At 58.0% G+C, this 16791-nt stretch overlaps 1 protein-coding gene across 1 annotated transcript; it reads left to right on the top strand.

The window, feature by feature from the left end:
• The first annotated feature begins 61 nt into the window (after positions 1–61).
• SUGP2 (SURP and G-patch domain containing 2) lies at positions 62–13475 on the top strand. Its single transcript, XM_054174859.1, has 9 exons — positions 62–250; positions 1799–3442; positions 4960–5077; positions 5658–6172; positions 6547–6658; positions 7531–8066; positions 8669–8733; positions 9449–9585; positions 11587–13475. Exons 1-9 carry the CDS (start codon positions 130–132, stop codon positions 11705–11707), a joined length of 3369 nt encoding a protein of 1122 aa, XP_054030834.1. The 5' UTR covers positions 62–129; the 3' UTR covers positions 11708–13475.
• Positions 13476–16791: the final 3316 nt, after the last annotated feature.

The raw sequence follows: 16791 nt of genomic DNA, 5'->3' as shown, positions 1-16791 counted from the left end.
GGGATCCGCCCGGGCTGAGCCCGGCGCGGGTGGGCGGCGGAGGGCCGGGAGCCGCGGGGGAGGGGCGGGAGGACCCCGGGCAGCGGCCGTGCCCCGGTGAGGGACGGCTTTGTGCTCCTCCGGTGCAGGATGAAAATGGCCTCTCGGCGGATCACACGGGAGAGCTTCGATGCCGTGGTGCAGGACAAAGTGAAGCGGTACCGCGTGGAGCGCGGCGAGGGCATGCAGGACTCCATCCATCCCTTCAAAGGTAACGGAACCCCGGGCGCGGCGGGCCGGGGCCGGCACCCGCCGCTCGCTACCAGCCGGGGCCGGTTTCGAGCCTTCCGCTCCCCCCCGTTTGCCTCGGAGCTGGGCTTGTGCTGGTGGTTTTCCACATCCATCTTTCTGGAAGAGGCTAATCGCTGCCGGTGACTGACAGCGTTTCCATGTGGGATGCAAATTCCAGGCAATAAACTCAGTTTCGAACAAAGGAATCCTGCTCGGGCTCCCATTTCAGGGAGGTCTCCGGAGATACTGGTGCAGGGTGGAATTGTGTTGATGTCTGAGAAGTTAAATAAACGTAGGAGTCCATTAGAAGCCTTTGGGTCTTGGATTTCATCTCATTTTTGAAGGGGGAAAAGGGAAAAAGCTGCCAGCAGGGCACTAACCTGCTGAGTGGATCCAAAACCATCTGCAGGTGATTGGAGCTTCTCAGTCTGATGGAAAGAGAAAACCAACTTGGATTATTCAGAGGACACTGAAGGGTTTCAAATGAGATCTCTGCTGGTTTCTTACAGCTGCCTAAGCCTCCCCAGACTAATTTCTTTTACCTATTTGATGCTTTTTCTTCACTTTCTGAATTAAACTGCTGGGCTTAGGGAGGACTCACCTGGGATCACTGCAGGCAGTTCTGGTGTGAGCATTAGCTGAGATGCTTGTGTGTGAGGTGGGAGCACATAGGATCATCTGCTGAGCTGTGGAATTCTGCCTGCACACAGCAAAGGTCTGATTCTGAGACCTTTCACATCTGCTACACCCAAGCAGGAGCAGTGTGAGCACAGCAGCAGCCTCCTCCTAGAGTGAGGAAGTAGTGAGCAAGCAGAAAACTCAGGGGGTGGCAGAACCTGGGCTTCAGCTTTGGGGAGTGTGGAGTGAGAGAATGGTTTTGTCACCTGTGGGGTGAAGCTCATTGGCACTTTGATCTGTGTGAGAGTGCAGTGTGTGTGGGGGTGCCCTGGCCCCCTGCAGTGGGGTCTTTGTGCTGTTCTTCAGAGCTTTGGATGTGTTGACTGTGCTGAGTGTCTGCCTCCCAGTACCTGCAGGCCATCGGTAACCTGGGCTAGTGGGAGGTGTCCCTGCCCATGGCAGGGGGCTGGAGCTGGATGGAGCAGCTCTGAGCACAGGCTGGGGGAGCTGGGGCTGTGCAGCCTGGAGAAGAGAAGGCTCCAGGGGGACCTCAGAGCTGCCTGAAGGGATCCTACTGGAAGGCTGCAGAGGGTGTCCAGAGACAGGAGAAGGGGGAATGAAGCTGAGGGAGAGCAGGGCTGGACTGGGGCTGAGGAAGAAGTTCTTCAGTGTGAGGGTGGTGAGAGCCTGGCACAGGCTGCCAGGGAGGCTGTGGCTGCCTCCTGCCTGGGGGTGTTGAAGGCCAGGCTGGGTGAGGCCCTGGGCAGCTGAGTCTAGGTGAGAGCTGTCCACGGTGGGGAGGTTGGGGGAGATGCTCTCTGCGGTCCCTTCCCACCTGAGCCATCCTGGGGTTTCAGTGTGTGCAGCTCCCTGGCAGAGCCTTGCTGCAGTGCTGTCCCTGTCCTTGCAGCCCACTCCAGGCCGGTCCCAAGGCCGAGGTTCGGTGACGCTTTCCACGACGATGGGAGGTACCCCCACGAGAGCAGCCAGCACCACCCCCATGACGACTGGAGCCAGGAGCCCCGGGAGGACTACCCAGGGCCCTCCTACAGACCTGCCAGCCCTCTCCTGAGGAAGGACAACTACTACCACGAGCAGTACGGCCGCCCAGCGCCTCGGGACCGGGACTATGGCCGCCCAGCGCCTCGGGAGAGGGACTATGGGCACCCAGCCCCCCGGGAGAGGGACTATGGGCACCCAGCTCCCCATGAGAGGGACTATGGGCACCCAGCTCCCCGGGAGAGGGACTATGGGCACCCAGCTCCCCACGACCAGGAGTACGGGGGCCTGGATCCTCAGGAGCAGGACTATGGCCCCGCCGACGCCTGGGAATCCCCAGGAGCACACGAAACGGAGTTCAGCTCTTCGGACATCTTGGGAGACTTTCGATCCCCAGGGCTGATGGAGGAGGACTTTGGCAGCATGGAAGGCCAGGGCTACGAGGGGGACTTCGGGCCGCAGCCCGCCAGCGAGTTCCGGCCCCCGCTGCGCAGGGGCGGCAGGGGCAGGGTGCTGCGAGGCAAGCGGATCGCCAGGGGGGTTGTCAAGGCCAAGCTCTTCAAAGGAGAGCTCAACCCCCACCTCAGGAAGTGGGGCACTAAAAAGCTGCCCCCGGGCCCCGAGCAGAAGCCGGGGCCGGAAGGCGACCAAACGGCAGAGACCTCGGAGCGCGCCAGCCAGCGGCCGGCGCCCGTCCAGCGCCACGGCCCCAGGCCGCCTCCCCGGCCGCCCCAGAGGCCAGCCCTGGTGCCGGGCCAGAGGCCTATCCTCAGGCTGCCAAAGCCCGCCCACGCTTTCAGAAACCTCAGCCTGGAGCTGGTGGACAAGTCGGACATCTTCTCCACCTTCGGGGTGGAGATCATCAAGTGGGCCGGCTTCCACGCCGTCAAGAGCGACGCCGAGTTCGCCCGGCTCTTCGGAGCGCTCTTCGAGCTGGAGACGGAGACCTGCGCCAAGATGCTGGCCTCCTTCAAGTGCTCCCTGAGGCCCGAGCACAGGGACTATTGCTTCTTCACCATCAAGAGCCTGCAGCACGCCGCCCTCAAGACCCCCAAGGTGGACAACGAGTTTCTGAACATGCTGCTGGCCAAGGGCGCCGTGAAGACCAAGAACTGCTTCTTCGAGGTGATCAAACCCTTTGATAAGTACATCATGAGGCTGCAGGACCGCCTGCTGAAGGGGGTGACCCCTCTGCTGATGGCCTGCAATGCCTACGAGCTGAGCCTCAAGACCAGCGGCTTCGGCAACCCCAGGGAGCTGGCAGCAGCTTTCGAGACCACTGTCTCCCTCTGCCGTAAGTCCCTGGCGCTGCTGGGGCAGACCTTTGCCCTGGCCTCTGTTTTCAGGCAGGAGAAAATACTTGAAGCTGTAGGGCTCCAGGAGATGGCTCCAGCACCCACACTCTTCCCAAACTTCGATGACTCGACCTTGTTTGGAAGGGAGTACATTGAGAACTTGAAGGCTTGGCTGGAGAAGAGTGGGTACCCGATCCAGATGAGGGGCGCCCAGCCGGAGGGCCCCCAGCCGCCTCAGACGGCCTCCCCCGACACCACAGGTAACGGTGAGCGAGCTTGGCACTCTCTCCTAACCTCTCACACTTGATCCTAACCTCTGTGGTTTCGCTAGGGCAGGAGCTCCTAACTCAGGGGATGCCACAGAAGTCCCTGAGGCAGGTAGTAAGCAACTGCCTGTTGGAGCAATTGCTTGCAGCCCTGTGGATGGAAGCCTTGTCTCCTCCCTCCCCTCTCCTCCACGTGCTTATACTTTAAATCTAGGAGAGAGTCCTGCCCTTGGCTGCTGCAGCTTCACAACCTCGAGGTAGGGAGGCCAGGACCACAGCTCTAACTGGCTACAGCACAGAGTAAGTATTTGGATGGAAGCAAAGTCAGAGGTGTTGCCACTGCTGCTCTGGGCAGCTGCAGGCTGATGTCTTACCAGCACTTGGGGGTGCTGGGGGATGAAGAGTTGGGCATGAGCTGGCACTGAGTGCTGCCAGCCCAGCCCCAGCCCTGTCCTGGGCTGATCCCCGGCAGTGTGGGCAGCAGGGGCAGGGAGGGGATTCTGCCCCTCTGCTGGGCTCTGCTGAGACCTCCCCTGCAGTGCTGGGGCAGCTCTGGAGCCCTCAGCACAGCACAGGCAGGGACCTGTTGGAGCAGGGCCAGAGGAGGCCACAGCAGTGCTGGCAGGGCTGGAAGCCCTCTGCTGGGAGCCCAGGCTGAGCTTGGGCAGCCTGGAGAAGAGAAGGCTCCAGGGAGACCTTCTGGTGTCCTTGCAGTGCTTAAAGGAGCTGAGAAGAAAGCTGAGGAGGGACTTTGCCAGGGAGCATTGTGAAAGACAAGGGGTGATGGTTTGCAGCTGAAAGGGGGAGAGTGGAGCTAGAGAGAAGGGAGAGGTTTGGGGTTTTGTTTTACAGAGGGTGGTGAGAGCCTGGCCCAGGCTGCCCAGAGAGGTTGGAGCTGCCCCATGTCTGGCACCATCCCAGCTGAGGCCATCTGGGGCTCTGAGCAGCCTGCTCTGGCTGGGGATGTCCCTGCTGGCTGCAGGGGGGTTGGACTGGGTGGACATCAAAGATCATTCCCTGGTTCTTTGTCCCTGTTCATACATGACCCAGTGCAGGAGAGCCACCTCTGCTGTGCTGCAGCTCACCACCCTTAGCAGCACTAAACCCTCCTGATCTTCCCTAACAGCTTCAGTTCCTTCCTCTGGGAGCTCTTCCAGCACTGACACTGAGTGGTGAATAGTTTGGAGCTCTTCCTTCAGAGCAGTGCTCAGATATCCCCAGATTTGCCCCAGATCCCTTTGCTGCAATCCTTTCCTTTTGAAGGCTGATTCAGCTGCCCCAGGGTGGCCAAGGCTGAGCTCCTTAAACCAAAATGCTTCTGATAAGGACCAGTTCTAGGAGCTGAGTTTCTGAGGTCCCTTTACCACATCCTAGTGTTCAGTGCAGCCTTGTTTTGGTGTTCATCTGTGGAGAGACTGCCAAGGTCAGTGTGCCAGGGAGGGAGAAGGAGCAGGGCATTGGTGCTCTCTGCATGCCAGTACCACAGGCAGTGCATTTTATTGCTTCCCCAGCCCCACAGCGAGCAGATCCCAAAGTGCTGGAGACAATTGAGGAGCTGGTGAGCAGCATTGTGTCAGGAGCCTTGTCTGCCAAGGAGAGGAGTGCTCAGAAGAGCTGCCCTGAGTACTGGTAGGTGTTTGGCAGGGGGCTGGGCCCCTGCTCCCTGCTGAGGGTGTCTGGGGCATCTGCTTCATTCCATTCAGCATTTTGCAGGGTGGGAGAGCAAAGCTTTTTGTGTGTTGAATGAGACCTCCTGAAGCTGCTTCCTGGGAGCCCTGCAGGTTGTTCTGCAGCCTAGCAGGCCTCACTCCTCCTGAGCCATCAGTTGTGCCTCTGTCAATGCCCACACAAGCTGTCAGTTCACCTTTTCCCCCTGGACACAGTTAGCAGTTGTTGTAAACATGGAGCAAGGGAAGAGCCCTGGGGGCCTGGGGTCTGCAAAGGGAAAGCTGAGACACTTGCAGGGGCAGTGAGCTCTTGCAGGACAGCATCCCCTCCCCTGTGAGCTGCAGCATGGCTGATGCATGGCTGCCCAAATGGTTCCTGCCCCAACCCTCCCTCCCTTCTTTGCTTGGCACACTTGAGCCACTGCCTTGGAGGACAGCCTCTGCAGGGTGACATCCATGTAGGAGAGAAGGAACCACTGCTGCTGAGTGCCTGACCTGGGTGTTGGAGGGCAGCTGTGCTTTCATTTCTCTGCTTTCTTTAGGTTCCTGTCTGCTGAGGACAGTCTGGAATACAAATACTACAGGCTGAGGCTGGCAGAGAGGCAGAGGAGGGCATCAGCTGGCATGGCAGAGGGTGCTGAGGGCAGGGCACTGGAGGAAGCTGCAACAGAATCAGTCAGGGCCATGCTGTATGCCAGGAAGGTTGCAAGCATCAAGAGAAGGCTGTTCAAGAGGAAGAGGCCTGGAACTGCCAGCCCACGAGGTGCTGGGGGCAGGAGGGTGAGGAGGACAACCACAGGCACTCAGACTGTGCTGTCAGCTGGCACTCTGCTGAAGCACCAAGAGCAGCCCCTGCAGGGCTCAGCCCAGTCAAAACCTTCTGCAGCACAAACCAGCCTGGCTGAGAAGAATTCTTCCCTCCATCCAACCTCCTCCTCCTCCTCACAGTGTGCCACCAGCTCAGAGCTCTCTCTGCGAGCAGAAGAAAAGGCAGAACCTGAGGATTTATTGGCCCCACCTGACCTTTTCCCACCACTGTCCTCCCAGTTTCCTGATGGTAAGTGCAGAGCCAAGGTTCCAGCTGTCAGTTCTCTGGACAAGAATCATCTGAGGTCCTGCTGGAAAGCCTGGAGAGCAGTAATGGTGCTCAGGCAGGTGGTCCTCAGCTGTTCTGACTTTGCAGTGCTGCAGGGTGGGTGTGAAGCTCTGGATTTCACTGCAAGGCTTCTCAGAGACTGGCACAGGCTGCCCAGGGAGGGAGCTGAATGCCCATCCCTGCAGAGGCTTAAAAGAGGCAGAGCTGTGGTGCTGAGGGCCATGGTTTAGCCCCAGCCTTGGCAGAGGTAGAGAAGGGCTGGAGTGGGTGCTGTGAAAGGGCTTCTCCAGCCCAGCTGGCTGTGTGGTTCTGCAATGAGCTTTCTTGTCTTGCAGTGGATGCTAAAACAATGGAAACTGCTGAGAAGTTGGCCAAGTTTGTTGCTCAGGTAGGGCCAGAAATCGAGCAGTTCAGCATAGACAACAGTGCAGATAACCCAGACCTCTGGTGAGTAGCCTGCACCTTCCTCTCTGCCTGGGCTGACAGCCACAATCAGAATGCATCCAAGCAGTCCCCAGGGAGAAGCCTCCTGTGGGGTTTGTGCAGCTCCCTGCTTGCAGTCCACCTGCTTAGGAGCAGGGATTTGGAGCTGTGCTCCCTGCTGTCCTGCTCAGCACCTCCATCAGTGGTGATACCTAAGAAAGACAACCACCTCTGCCCCCTGCTCTGCCTCAGTGAGGAGCAGAGGCTGAGAGCCCTGGGGCTGAGAGCCTGCAGAAGAGCAGCCCCAGAGGGGAGCTGAGCAGTGCTCAGCAAGGGAGAAAGGAGCTGGGGTGGGGGTAAGAGGCTGGGGTCAGACTCTGCTCAGTGGTGCCCAGGGGCAAGGGACACAAACTGGAGCCCAGGAGGTTCCACCTGAACAGAAGGAGAAACTTCTTTGGTGTGAGGCTGCTGGAGGCCTGGGGCAGGCTGCCCAGAGAGGCTGTGGAGTCTCCTGTGCAGAGCTTCTCCTCTGCTCACCCTGTGCCAACCAAGAGGAAGCCTCACTCTGCCTCTCAGAATCCTGGCAGCCATTGCCACATGTCTGAAACAGGCAAGCCCTGAGTGCTGGGCTCTGCCTTTCTGCCTTCTGGGTCACCCAGAGCCAGGCTGAGGCTCTCTGTGTGTATGATGGAGAGAACTGCACAGAGCCTCTCTGGGAAGGGCTGAGGAGCAGCAGTCAGGAGTTGAGGGGAATGGGAGTGTTGTGGGGGAGCCCTCCACCACTCAACCCCCACCTGCAGTGCCCCTTCTGCAGAGCAAAGGGAGATTCATTTCTGCTGCCTCTCTCTGTGCCAGCTCAGGATCAGCTCTCTCTGATGGTTGCTCTCTCTGCTCAGGTTCCTCCAGGATCGGAACAGTTCTGCTTTCAAGTTCTACAGGATGAAGGTCTATGAGCTGTGTCCCTCCATCAACTTCAGTGCTGTGGCAGAAGCAGCTGAGGCTGGGGAAAGTGCTAAACCTGAAGAGAGAAACTTGGATGTCTCAGAAGAGGAAGAGGAGGAGGAGGAAGAAGAAGAAGAAGAGGAGGAGGAGGAGGAAGAAGAGAATGAGGAGGAAGCTGAGTTTGAGGAGGATATCTCCCAGCCTTTGGAAGAGATGGAGCAGGCAGAGGAGGGAGAAGAGGATGACGTGGCAGCAGGTAGAAGTGTGGCAAACCTAGCTGAGGAGATGGTTTCCAGAAGAGGAGAGGAGACTGCAGCAGGGGAAGTGCAGCTGCCCCCCGGCTCTGACGGTGCTGTCCCCACTCTGTCGACACAGGCGGCCAGCCCTGCGCCCGGGGCCCCCTTCCCCCGCAAGAGAATCAGCAGCAAGTCCCTGAAAGTTGGCCTGATCCCTGCTTCCAAAAGGGTTTGCCTCATAGAGGAGCCAAAAGGTGAGGCCACCTGGCAGGCACTGCAGGGCTTGAGAGACTGACAGACTGGGTCGGGTTGGAAGGGAGCCTAAAGACCACCCAGCTCCAGCCCCCTGCCCTGGGCAGGCACAGCTCCAGCAGCCCAGGCTGCTCAGGGCCTCCTCCAGCCTGGCCTTGGACACCCCCAGGGAGGGGGCAGCCACAGCCTCCTGGGGCAGCCTGTGCCAGAGTCTCACCACCCTGGCACTGAAGAACTTCTTCCTCAGCTCCAAACCATTCCCCCTTGGCCTGGCTCCAGACCCCCTCAGGAGAAGTCTCTCTGCAGCCTTGCTGTAGGACCCCTTCAGGTCCTGGCAGGCAGCTCTGAGGAGCCCCTGGAGCCTTCCTCTCTCCAGGCTGAGCCTCAGCTGCCCCTCCTGTGCTGAGAGCAGAGCTGCTCCAGGCCCTCTTGTGCTGGAGGCAGAAGATTCTTACCACTGATTTTCTGTTGGTTTGGGTTTTTAATCTGATCTTTCTTGACTGCAGGGCAGGAGTTAGACTCTCACTTCTGATGTGCTTCTGGAGTTCTGTATTCCAGCCCTTTTTCCTTCAGAGCTGAGTTGTGTCTCTGCTTTGCCCTGCAGTGCATGAACCTGTCAGGATTGCTTATGACAGACCTCGTGGCTGCCCAGTTACAAAGAAGAAGAAGGTAAAGAGCTCCTCTGCCTTGCTGCTGCACTCAGACTGCCCTGGGCTGGAAGGGACCCTCCAAGCTCATCTTGTCCACCCCCCCTGCACTCAGCAGGGACATCTCCAACTAGAGCAGGCTGCCCAGGGCCACAGCAAGTCATGAGGCAGCCTCTGGAAGGGTTCCATTGTCATCAAATCCAAGGAGACCCTGAGGAGCCTGCTCCTGAGCTGAGTCTGAGGAGGTTTGGTGGCTCCTGAGCTCCCTCTGTCAGGTGGTGTAGGATTAGAGCTGTGGTGCTCATGTCAGCTTTCATTTCCCATCAGTAATGGCAGAATCAGTGCATTGCTGCCTGGAGCACTGCCCAAACTTGGTCTTAGTTGACTGCTTCTGTACTGGGAGGAGGGCTTCAGGCCTCAGCTGCTTCCCTGTTTGCTGTTAAAAGCCAGAAGCACTTTTTGGTAGGTGTTTGCTGTTAATGATGAGATGAAGCAGCTGGAAAGCCTGAAACCCAGCTGTGAGTCCTTTGGCAAGTGCCAAGGCAGGAGTGGAGCTCCTTGGGAGCAGCCCCTGAGGCTGGTTCTGCCTGTCCAGAGCTTCAGACCCGGCTCAGGGTCGATCCTGTGCTAAAATCCCCTCAGATCCTCTTCCCACAGCCCAGTCTGAGGGATGTTTAATGCAGGATCACCCCAGATAACCTCCCCCCCTTTGTGTCTCTGTCTTCTCCTCTCCACAGAAGCCCAAGGATTTGGAGTTCCCCCACAAGAAGCTGACCAACAGGAATGTGGGCTTCCAGATGCTGCAGAAGATGGGCTGGCAGGAGGGCCATGGCCTTGGGACACGAGGAAAAGGAATCAGAGAGCCTGTAAAAGTGTATGTAAGGGGAGCAGACTGCAGGATGAGGCAGCCCTGGCAGAGGCTGGCATGCTGACAGCAGCCCTGTCTCTGACCCAGTTCAGTGCTTGACCTCCTTGGTGGTCAAGGCCTCTGGCCTGGCCCAGCTGAGGTCATGCAGCTTGCTGGGCCCAGCCTGCTCTGGAGGGTTGCTCTTTGTTGCCACCCAGTTTGTCAGCACTGAAGGCTGCAGCATGACTGCTGCAGGCTGTGGCCACTTTCTCCCTGGTCTCCAGGAGGTGTCTCTTTGGTTGGCTTGATGTGTTCAGGGGGGGTTTCACACCTGGAGTTGTCCTGGGGATCTCCTTGCTGCCATCCCAGGTAGAGATTAAACTTTGGGCATGTCCCACATGGAGCTCCTAGGGTTAGGCAACCAATTTCTTTCCCCTCTTAATGCTGTGATGTGTCCCAGAGCTCACTGCAGGAGGTAAGTGCAGCTGCCAGGAGGTAAGTTTGCTTTGGCCTTTAAAAGGCACTTTGGGGTTCTCTGTTGTTGCCAGGGCTGACTGCTGGTCCAGACTCCTGCAGCTCCCTGGGTGAGCAGGGAGGCAGGAGCTGCTTCCTCCTCTCTGAACCCTCAGAAGCAGCTTTCTAGTCCCCACATCATTTGTGGGTTAAGAAGCTTCCTTCCCCAGGGGTCCCTGTGCTCTCTTCATGCCTTGGTGGGCATTGGTGCTGGGACACTGCTGGCTGGGTGCTTTCTTCTTCCCCTTGGAGCTCCCTGGTGTCCAGTGGCCACTGCTGTGTTTTCTCCCTCCCCTTCTTCAGCAGCCAAGGGACAGTGAGCAGCATCTTCACCTGTAGCTCTCTTGTGCTCCCCAGGGTCACAGCCTTGGTTCTTAGTGTCCAGACTCGTTGGGACCAGAGATCTGAGTCCTGTCTTTGTGTGGCTGCACTCTGTTTAATTCTGTCTGCTCTGCCAGACAACCCCTGCCAGAAGTTTCTCACCATCTCTAGGGGGCTGCAGCCCCTCTGCTGGGAGGCCAGCCTGAGACAGCTGGGGCTGTTCAGCCTGGAGAGGAGAGCATCTAGGAAGGCAGCAGCTTGCCAGGATTTGAAGGGGAGCTGGGGAGGGACTTGGGACAAAGCCCTGCAGTGACAGGGCAGGGGGTGAGGGCTTCAGGCTGGAAGAAGTTGGATTGAGATGAGGCAGGAGGAGGAAACTCTTCCCCAGGAGGGTGCTGAGGCCCTGGAACAGGCTGCCCAGAGAGGCTGTGGAGGCTCCAAGCCTGGAGGTGTTGAAGGCCAGGAGCAAGCTGGGCTGGTGGGAGGGGTCCCTGCCATGGCAGGGGGTTGGCACTGGCTGATCTTGAAGGTCCAAGTCAGACTCTGTCCTTCTGAGGGAAGCACAGCAGGCAGGGCTGCTCCTGGGGCTGTTTTCTTTGCTGTGTGAAGCTGGATTCAGAGCAAGAGCTGAGCTGAGGCCTTGCTCTGGGCTGGGCAGGAGCTCAGCTGCTCTCTGTGTCCTGCAAGACTTGAGCTTGCTTTGGGTGCTGGAAGTGCTAAGCAGGCAGCAGGATGTTCCCTTGGTTAAAAGCTCCTCTTCCCTCCTGAGCTCCTCCTGAGCTCCCCCAGAGTTCCATGGTGTCTCTTCTCCACTTCCCAAAGTCTCTGCCTCCTGCTGTGGTTTTCTGGGGGCAATTTGGGGACCATCTTTTGAGCAGAGCATCCAAGCTACCACGAACAAAGTGGCTCCAGTTCCTCCACCCATTCAGCCTGGTAGCCAGCTGTGTCTTCACTGCTCCCTCACTACCACAGGAGCTGTTTCTTCTGGTGGGGGTTTGCATGTGGGAGGTGGGGACTGGTTTGGAGCTGAGCTGCTGTGGCTCTGCTCCCCCTCCCCCAGAGGGAGCAGGCTTTGCCTTCCCCCCGAGTTGTGCCTGTGTTGGAAGCTGCTTTGGGGATTTTTTTTGCTCTCTTCTGCAAGGTTGTCAAATGTACCAGCACCAGAGTGTTCTAACTCTCCATTTTGCTCCCTAGGGGTGCTACATCTGCAGGGGAGGGCTTGGGTGTTGCAGGGGAAGAGAATAAAGAAGATGCATTTGATGTTTTCCGTCAGAGAATGATTCAAATGTACAGGCAGAAAAGAGCCACTAAGTAGGTATGTGCCCTCCAATGCCTCCCACATTACCACCAGGCCCTCTGGAGCCTTCCTTTCCCCAGGGAGCCTCCCTGCTGCCAGGAGTCTCTCTGGCTTCTTGACCTTTCCTGAGAGCCCAGCCCTGCGGTGCACTGCTCTGAGCTGCTCGGTGGCCCCAGCTCCTCCCTCCTGGGCTTGGCTCAGGAGAGTCCTTGGCTAGGAAGTGCCTGGATGTGCAGAGGCTGCTGAGGGCAAGGCTGGGGCAGCATGTGCCAGGCTGCAGAAAGGTTTTGTGCTGTGCTTGGTGGACTCCAATCCTAATGTATGAAAACCTTTCCCCAGGACCAAAGTCAGTCTTGTGTTGGATTGTGCTAACAGCTTGGATGTCACCTGCTGAGGAGGAGCCAGCTCAGCTTGCTCTCAGGAGTGCCTCTGTCCCTCTCCCTTTGGCCTGGCTGTGATGAGCTGCCTGGCCAAAACATGGAGTAAAGCAAGAGGAGAAGGCAAGCTGAGCAGCCTGGCTTGGCTCTGGTCCTTTCTGGAGCCAAGAATCTTCTTCTCCCAGTCAGATCTTCCTGCAGGGCAGCTGAGATTCTGGTTTAGTGCATTTCATTGATGGGCTAAACCTTCTCCTCTGCTTCTGGAGTCTTCACCAAGCAGTTCCCTGCACACACCAGTGGTAAGAAGAGGCTCTCCCTGTGTGCTGCCTTTGTAGAGGGTTCCAGTGTAGGATGAATGAGTTCCTGGGAGCATTGCATTCTTCCTTCAGGACCTCAGCTGCCAGGGGTTCCTCCTGGCAGGGAGCAAGCAGCCCACCTTTGCAGTGGCCTTGGGGCTCTGCAGCACTTTGCAGCTCTCCTCCCACCAGTCCTTGAGCAGTTCCTTGGCTTCTCCAAAGCTTAAGCCATGAGAAGGTGCAGTTCCTGTGCCTGTGAAGGAAGCACTTGGCAGGCAGATGTCTGGAAGCCATCTGGAAGTGGATCTTCAGTTTCCTAAGAGCATCAGCTCAGAGCCATTGCTGTTTCTGTTCAACATTTGCTGCTTTTGTTGAAACATCCCCAGGAGTGAGACCAAAAACTTCTGCTCTGAGGGCACTGTTCCAGAATGTGCTGCAGGAGAGGATTGGGCTCCTGTGTGCTGCTTGGGGAAGCAGCTCTGAGGCCATGAAGGATTTAGCAGCAGTGTTGCCACCACCCAGCAAGCAGCCAAGGTCTTGATCATTCATCTCCTCCCACCTTGAGGGCCTGGGAGGGGGTTGCTGTGTGTGGCAGCAGCTCCCAGCACACTTCTTGGTGCACTCCTCCTCCCTCACTCCCTTCCCAGCACTCTTCAGAAGCCTTCCCTTGAACAGGATCCTTCCAGAACTTCCTTCTCTGGAGTTCTCCTCTTCAGAGCTGATCTTGAGCTGCTGCTGCATGTTTTGCCTGCCAGCAGTCAGTGTTGTCTTGCTGATGTTCCTGCAGAGCAAGGAGCCTGTGGTAGAGCACTCAGAGCAGCCCACAAGCAGCACCTCAGGCTCCTCACTGACAAATGCTCCAGCAGAGGTCTTCTCCAGTTCCCACCTGGCCTGTGCCTGCTGGCTGGGGAGCCAAATGCCATCCCTCTGCACCCACACCCCTGCTGTCTTCATGTGCAGGCTGTCAGGGACCAGTTTGAGTTGATGAGGTCAAGTTAGAGATTTTCTTTACTGCCTGGAGAGTTTGCAACCAGGAGAGGCAGAGCCCCAGGGCAGGGAACTTCCTGAGTCACTTTGAGTTGCCTTGAAGCACTCCAGCCCCAGGCCAAGCCCTGAGGGGGAGCACAGTGAGGTGGCACTGCTGGAGGCCCAGCACAGGAGTCTCCACTCTGAGTCTGCAGGCAGCTGAAGCTCCAAGGCTGTAAATGCAGCTAAGTTCATCTGGTGGGTTGAGGACATTTGAGAGCCCAGATGTCTCTCCTAGGCTTTACCTGGAGGTGCTGCAAACCCTCCCCCAGTGTGGCCCACAGGCTGCTTGGAAGCTGCTGGGAGACAGTGCCTGGCAGGGAGGGCTCCCCTCTGAAGCTCCTGTTTGGGTCTGTCCTTCACTGCCTCTCTTCTTCCCTGTTGCAGTGTAAAGCTTGAGCCTTTCCCAGGCTGCTTTGGGCCCCTCTGGACCCAGCCCTGCTGGCCTGGGCTTTGCTTCCCAGACCCACCCAGAAGGGTTTCCTTCTCCTTTCCCTTCTCTTGGTGACCTTCCCAGCACTGCTGCTCACACCTGGGATGTCCTGCAGGCCCCCAGCTCTCCTCTTCCTCCACATGGATGCTTTGCAAGGATTCTGGACTCTGTTGCACCTCTGCAGAAGGGCAGGAGGCAGAGTGGAGTCTCCCTGGGCTGCAATCCACTCTCAGCCCACCCCCAGCACTCTGTGCTGCTCTGGTTGAACCCCCCCTCCGCTGGGCACCCCCTGGGAGTGCATCTGCTGAGCAGCTGAGTTGTTGGCATCCAGCTGGCAGCACTTGGAGGGCAGCTCAGCTGAAAGGTGCCCAGCAGGCAAACCTTCCCCTGCCAGCCTGGCTGCCTGCAGCCTGCCTGGTGCCATCAGCAGAGCAGTGCTGGTGCCCATTCCAGCTCTGCTCTCCCCGAGGCTTCCCCTTTGCCCTCCCCTCCCCCACACCTTTGTGGTCCTTGGCCCACGAGGTGAGCTCAGCCTCCTTTGGCAGGAGGGCTCTGCCCTGCTCTCTGGCCCTGCTTCTGCAGGTGTGGAGCTGTAGATGTGAAGCATTTTGTTGTGCAGCCTCCTTGCCTCGGGGAAGGTTTACAGCTTCTTTTCTGTTATTTTAGTTCCAGGCTCTCTCCCATGAAGACTTCAAGCTTCAGTGAACATTTTAACTAACTTCAGTGCTGTGTCTACTGTCTTTTGGGTTGGGGTTTGGTCGGGCTGGGGGGCTGGGGGTGGTGTGTGTGTGTTTGTTTCCTTTGCCATTAATCCTGTAGAGCCATTGGCTAAGTTCCTGTTGGGTGCAGCCTGGCAGCGGTGCCCAGCCAGCCAGGCTGAGCTGCCTGTGGTTTGGGGGTCCCTGGCACTTCTCTTTTGCAGTGGGGGTAGAAAGCTGTTAGCACTGTTAACCTTTTTCCTAGCTGCAATAAATGTTGAGCTGAATGAGTGCCCTGCTGGGGATGTTCTCCTTGCCTCGTGGGTCTGGGGCTGCTGGGGAAGTGATGTGCAGCACTTGGGGCACTGGGGAAGTGGAAGGCAGAGGATGCAGGAAGCTGAAGCAGGGGTTGGTGGTGGGGGAGGGAGGGAAGGGTCCTCTCCTCCTGTGCTGCTCAGTGTCTCAGCTGGCAGTTCCCATGGGCTCATTTCTTAGTGGTTTGCTCCCCTGGCTCCAGCCCCCTCAATCCATACCCAGCAGTGCTGCTTCCCACGTGGAAGCCAAACCCCAGGCAGGGCTCTTGCCCTTCCCTCACACTGCCCAGGAGTTGGTTGTCCTCTCTGAGTCTCCCACTGCAAACTCTTCCCCCGTGGGCTGCACAGCTGGGCAGGAGCTCTGAGGCCGAGGAGCTGCTCTGTGCATGGACCCAAATCCTTCTTCCAAACCCCATCTTCCTTGGGCTGGGTCCCTTTGTGCCAGGCTGGAGCCAGCAGGAGCCATCTCTCCCCCACAGGTGGCACTGATCCACTTTCCTGCAGGGCTGGGTTTGCCCTCTGAGAGGAATGAGCTCTGCTGCAGCTGCTCACCGAGCCCTGCTCTCCCCTCCCTGCTCTGCGAATAGCAACTCATTAAGGCTGCTGCTGCCCCAGGAGGCTGCTGCTGCTCTCCTCCTTTTACACCTGAGGTTAAGTTACTCCTCGCTGACCACAGTCAGGATTGGTGTCACATCTGCTGCTTTGCTACAAGCCCCTGAGTCCTCTCCCTCAGTTTTCCTCTCCCTTTCTTGAGGCTTTCAAAGCATTCCCCACACTTTGTTTTCCCAGAGGGTTTGCACTGTCCTGAAGTGCCACAATCAGCCTTGGGCCTGCACTGCTGTTCTGAGTGTGACCCAAGCTCAGACACTGGAGCTCCCTCTGTTAAAGGCTGCTGGAAGCTGAGCACCTCTGGGTGAGCCTCTTCTTGCTCCTTTGCCCAAGGGATGCTTCTTGCTTGCTCCTCTCTCCCCACAGAGGAAGTGCAGGTGGGACAGAGAGCCTCACTTCAGGACATCCTCAGAGGCCTCCCAGCATTTGGGTTTCCTTCAGTGCCTGCTGATCTAATTACCCTAATTTAAAGCTGTCAAATAATTAGGTGCTAAGAGGAGCCACAGAGGAGGTGCAGGGAGCAGGTCGGCTGGAAGGCTCCGTGCCCCACTTCCAGCACTGCCTCTGCTGCAGCTTCAGTCCTTTTGTCATTGGTGGCCACCCTGCACCTAGGAAGGACAAAGGATATGGGGCAAGAGGAGGCTGCTGGTGGCCTGCACTGGGACCAAGGCAGGTAGTCCTTGAGCACCCAGCACCTAACAGCCACCCAGCTCTGCTTGACTTCCCTGTGATGGCTTTTCTGAGCAGCCCCCACGGTGCTGCGAGAGCCCAAAGCTCCCCCACTGCTTCTGACCTCGGTTCTGCTCCTCTCAGTGCCAAACCCTTTTGTGCTGCCTGTTCCAGAGCTCACCTTCAGCTGAGCTCGCCAGCAGCAGCCCATGGGGACAGTGAGGGTGCTGGAGCTGAGGCTTTGCAGCTCTCAGTAACCTCCCTTGTAAATGCTCTGAGAGCAGTGTGAGGAGTGGGGGGGTCTGAGGGGGGTTTCACTGCTGGTGTTGAACCTGGGTGTGAGCACTGCCAAGTGCTGGATGCTTCCTCCACCCTTTGCTGACTGTTTTGCTGCAAGATCTGAAGGTGTTCACTCATGGAGAGAGTGAGGAGCAGGACTGCCTGGGATTAACCCAATCTCTCCTGGAAAGGTTTGCTCTGAAGGGGTCCTGCTAAGTGAGGAGCACAAAGGGGGCTGGGGCCAGCCAGCAGTGAGCTGCCCCAGCCCTGCTGAGCCTGCCTGGGAGGTGGCTGAAGGCAGAAGTGAGGCAGCTCAGGGATGGGAGTGGGGAGGGTTGGTGTTTGGTCAGGGCTGGAGCATACTGGGGGGGGGCTGCCAGCACAGGGAGAGGTCCCTGCCA

The sequence above is a fragment of the Dryobates pubescens genome, chromosome 31, assembly GCF_014839835.1.
Source record: "Dryobates pubescens isolate bDryPub1 chromosome 31, bDryPub1.pri, whole genome shotgun sequence".
Taxonomy (NCBI): Eukaryota; Metazoa; Chordata; class Aves; order Piciformes; family Picidae; genus Dryobates; species Dryobates pubescens.
The sequence above is the reverse complement of the archived record's forward strand: the minus strand, read 5'-3'. Positions and strand labels throughout refer to the sequence as shown.

Bases quoted from the DNA above. Each gene is read 5' to 3' on its own strand.
- SUGP2 (XM_054174859.1), top strand. From the start codon at position 130: ATGAAAATGGCCTCTCGGCGGATCACACGGGAGAGCTTCGATGCCGTG. The intron at 6,659-7,530 runs GTGAGTAGCCTG...CTCTCTGCTCAG, and splicing joins GCAGATAACCCAGACCTCTG to GTTCCTCCAGGATCGGAACA. The intron at 8,734-9,448 runs GTAAAGAGCTCC...TCCTCTCCACAG, and splicing joins CAGTTACAAAGAAGAAGAAG to AAGCCCAAGGATTTGGAGTT.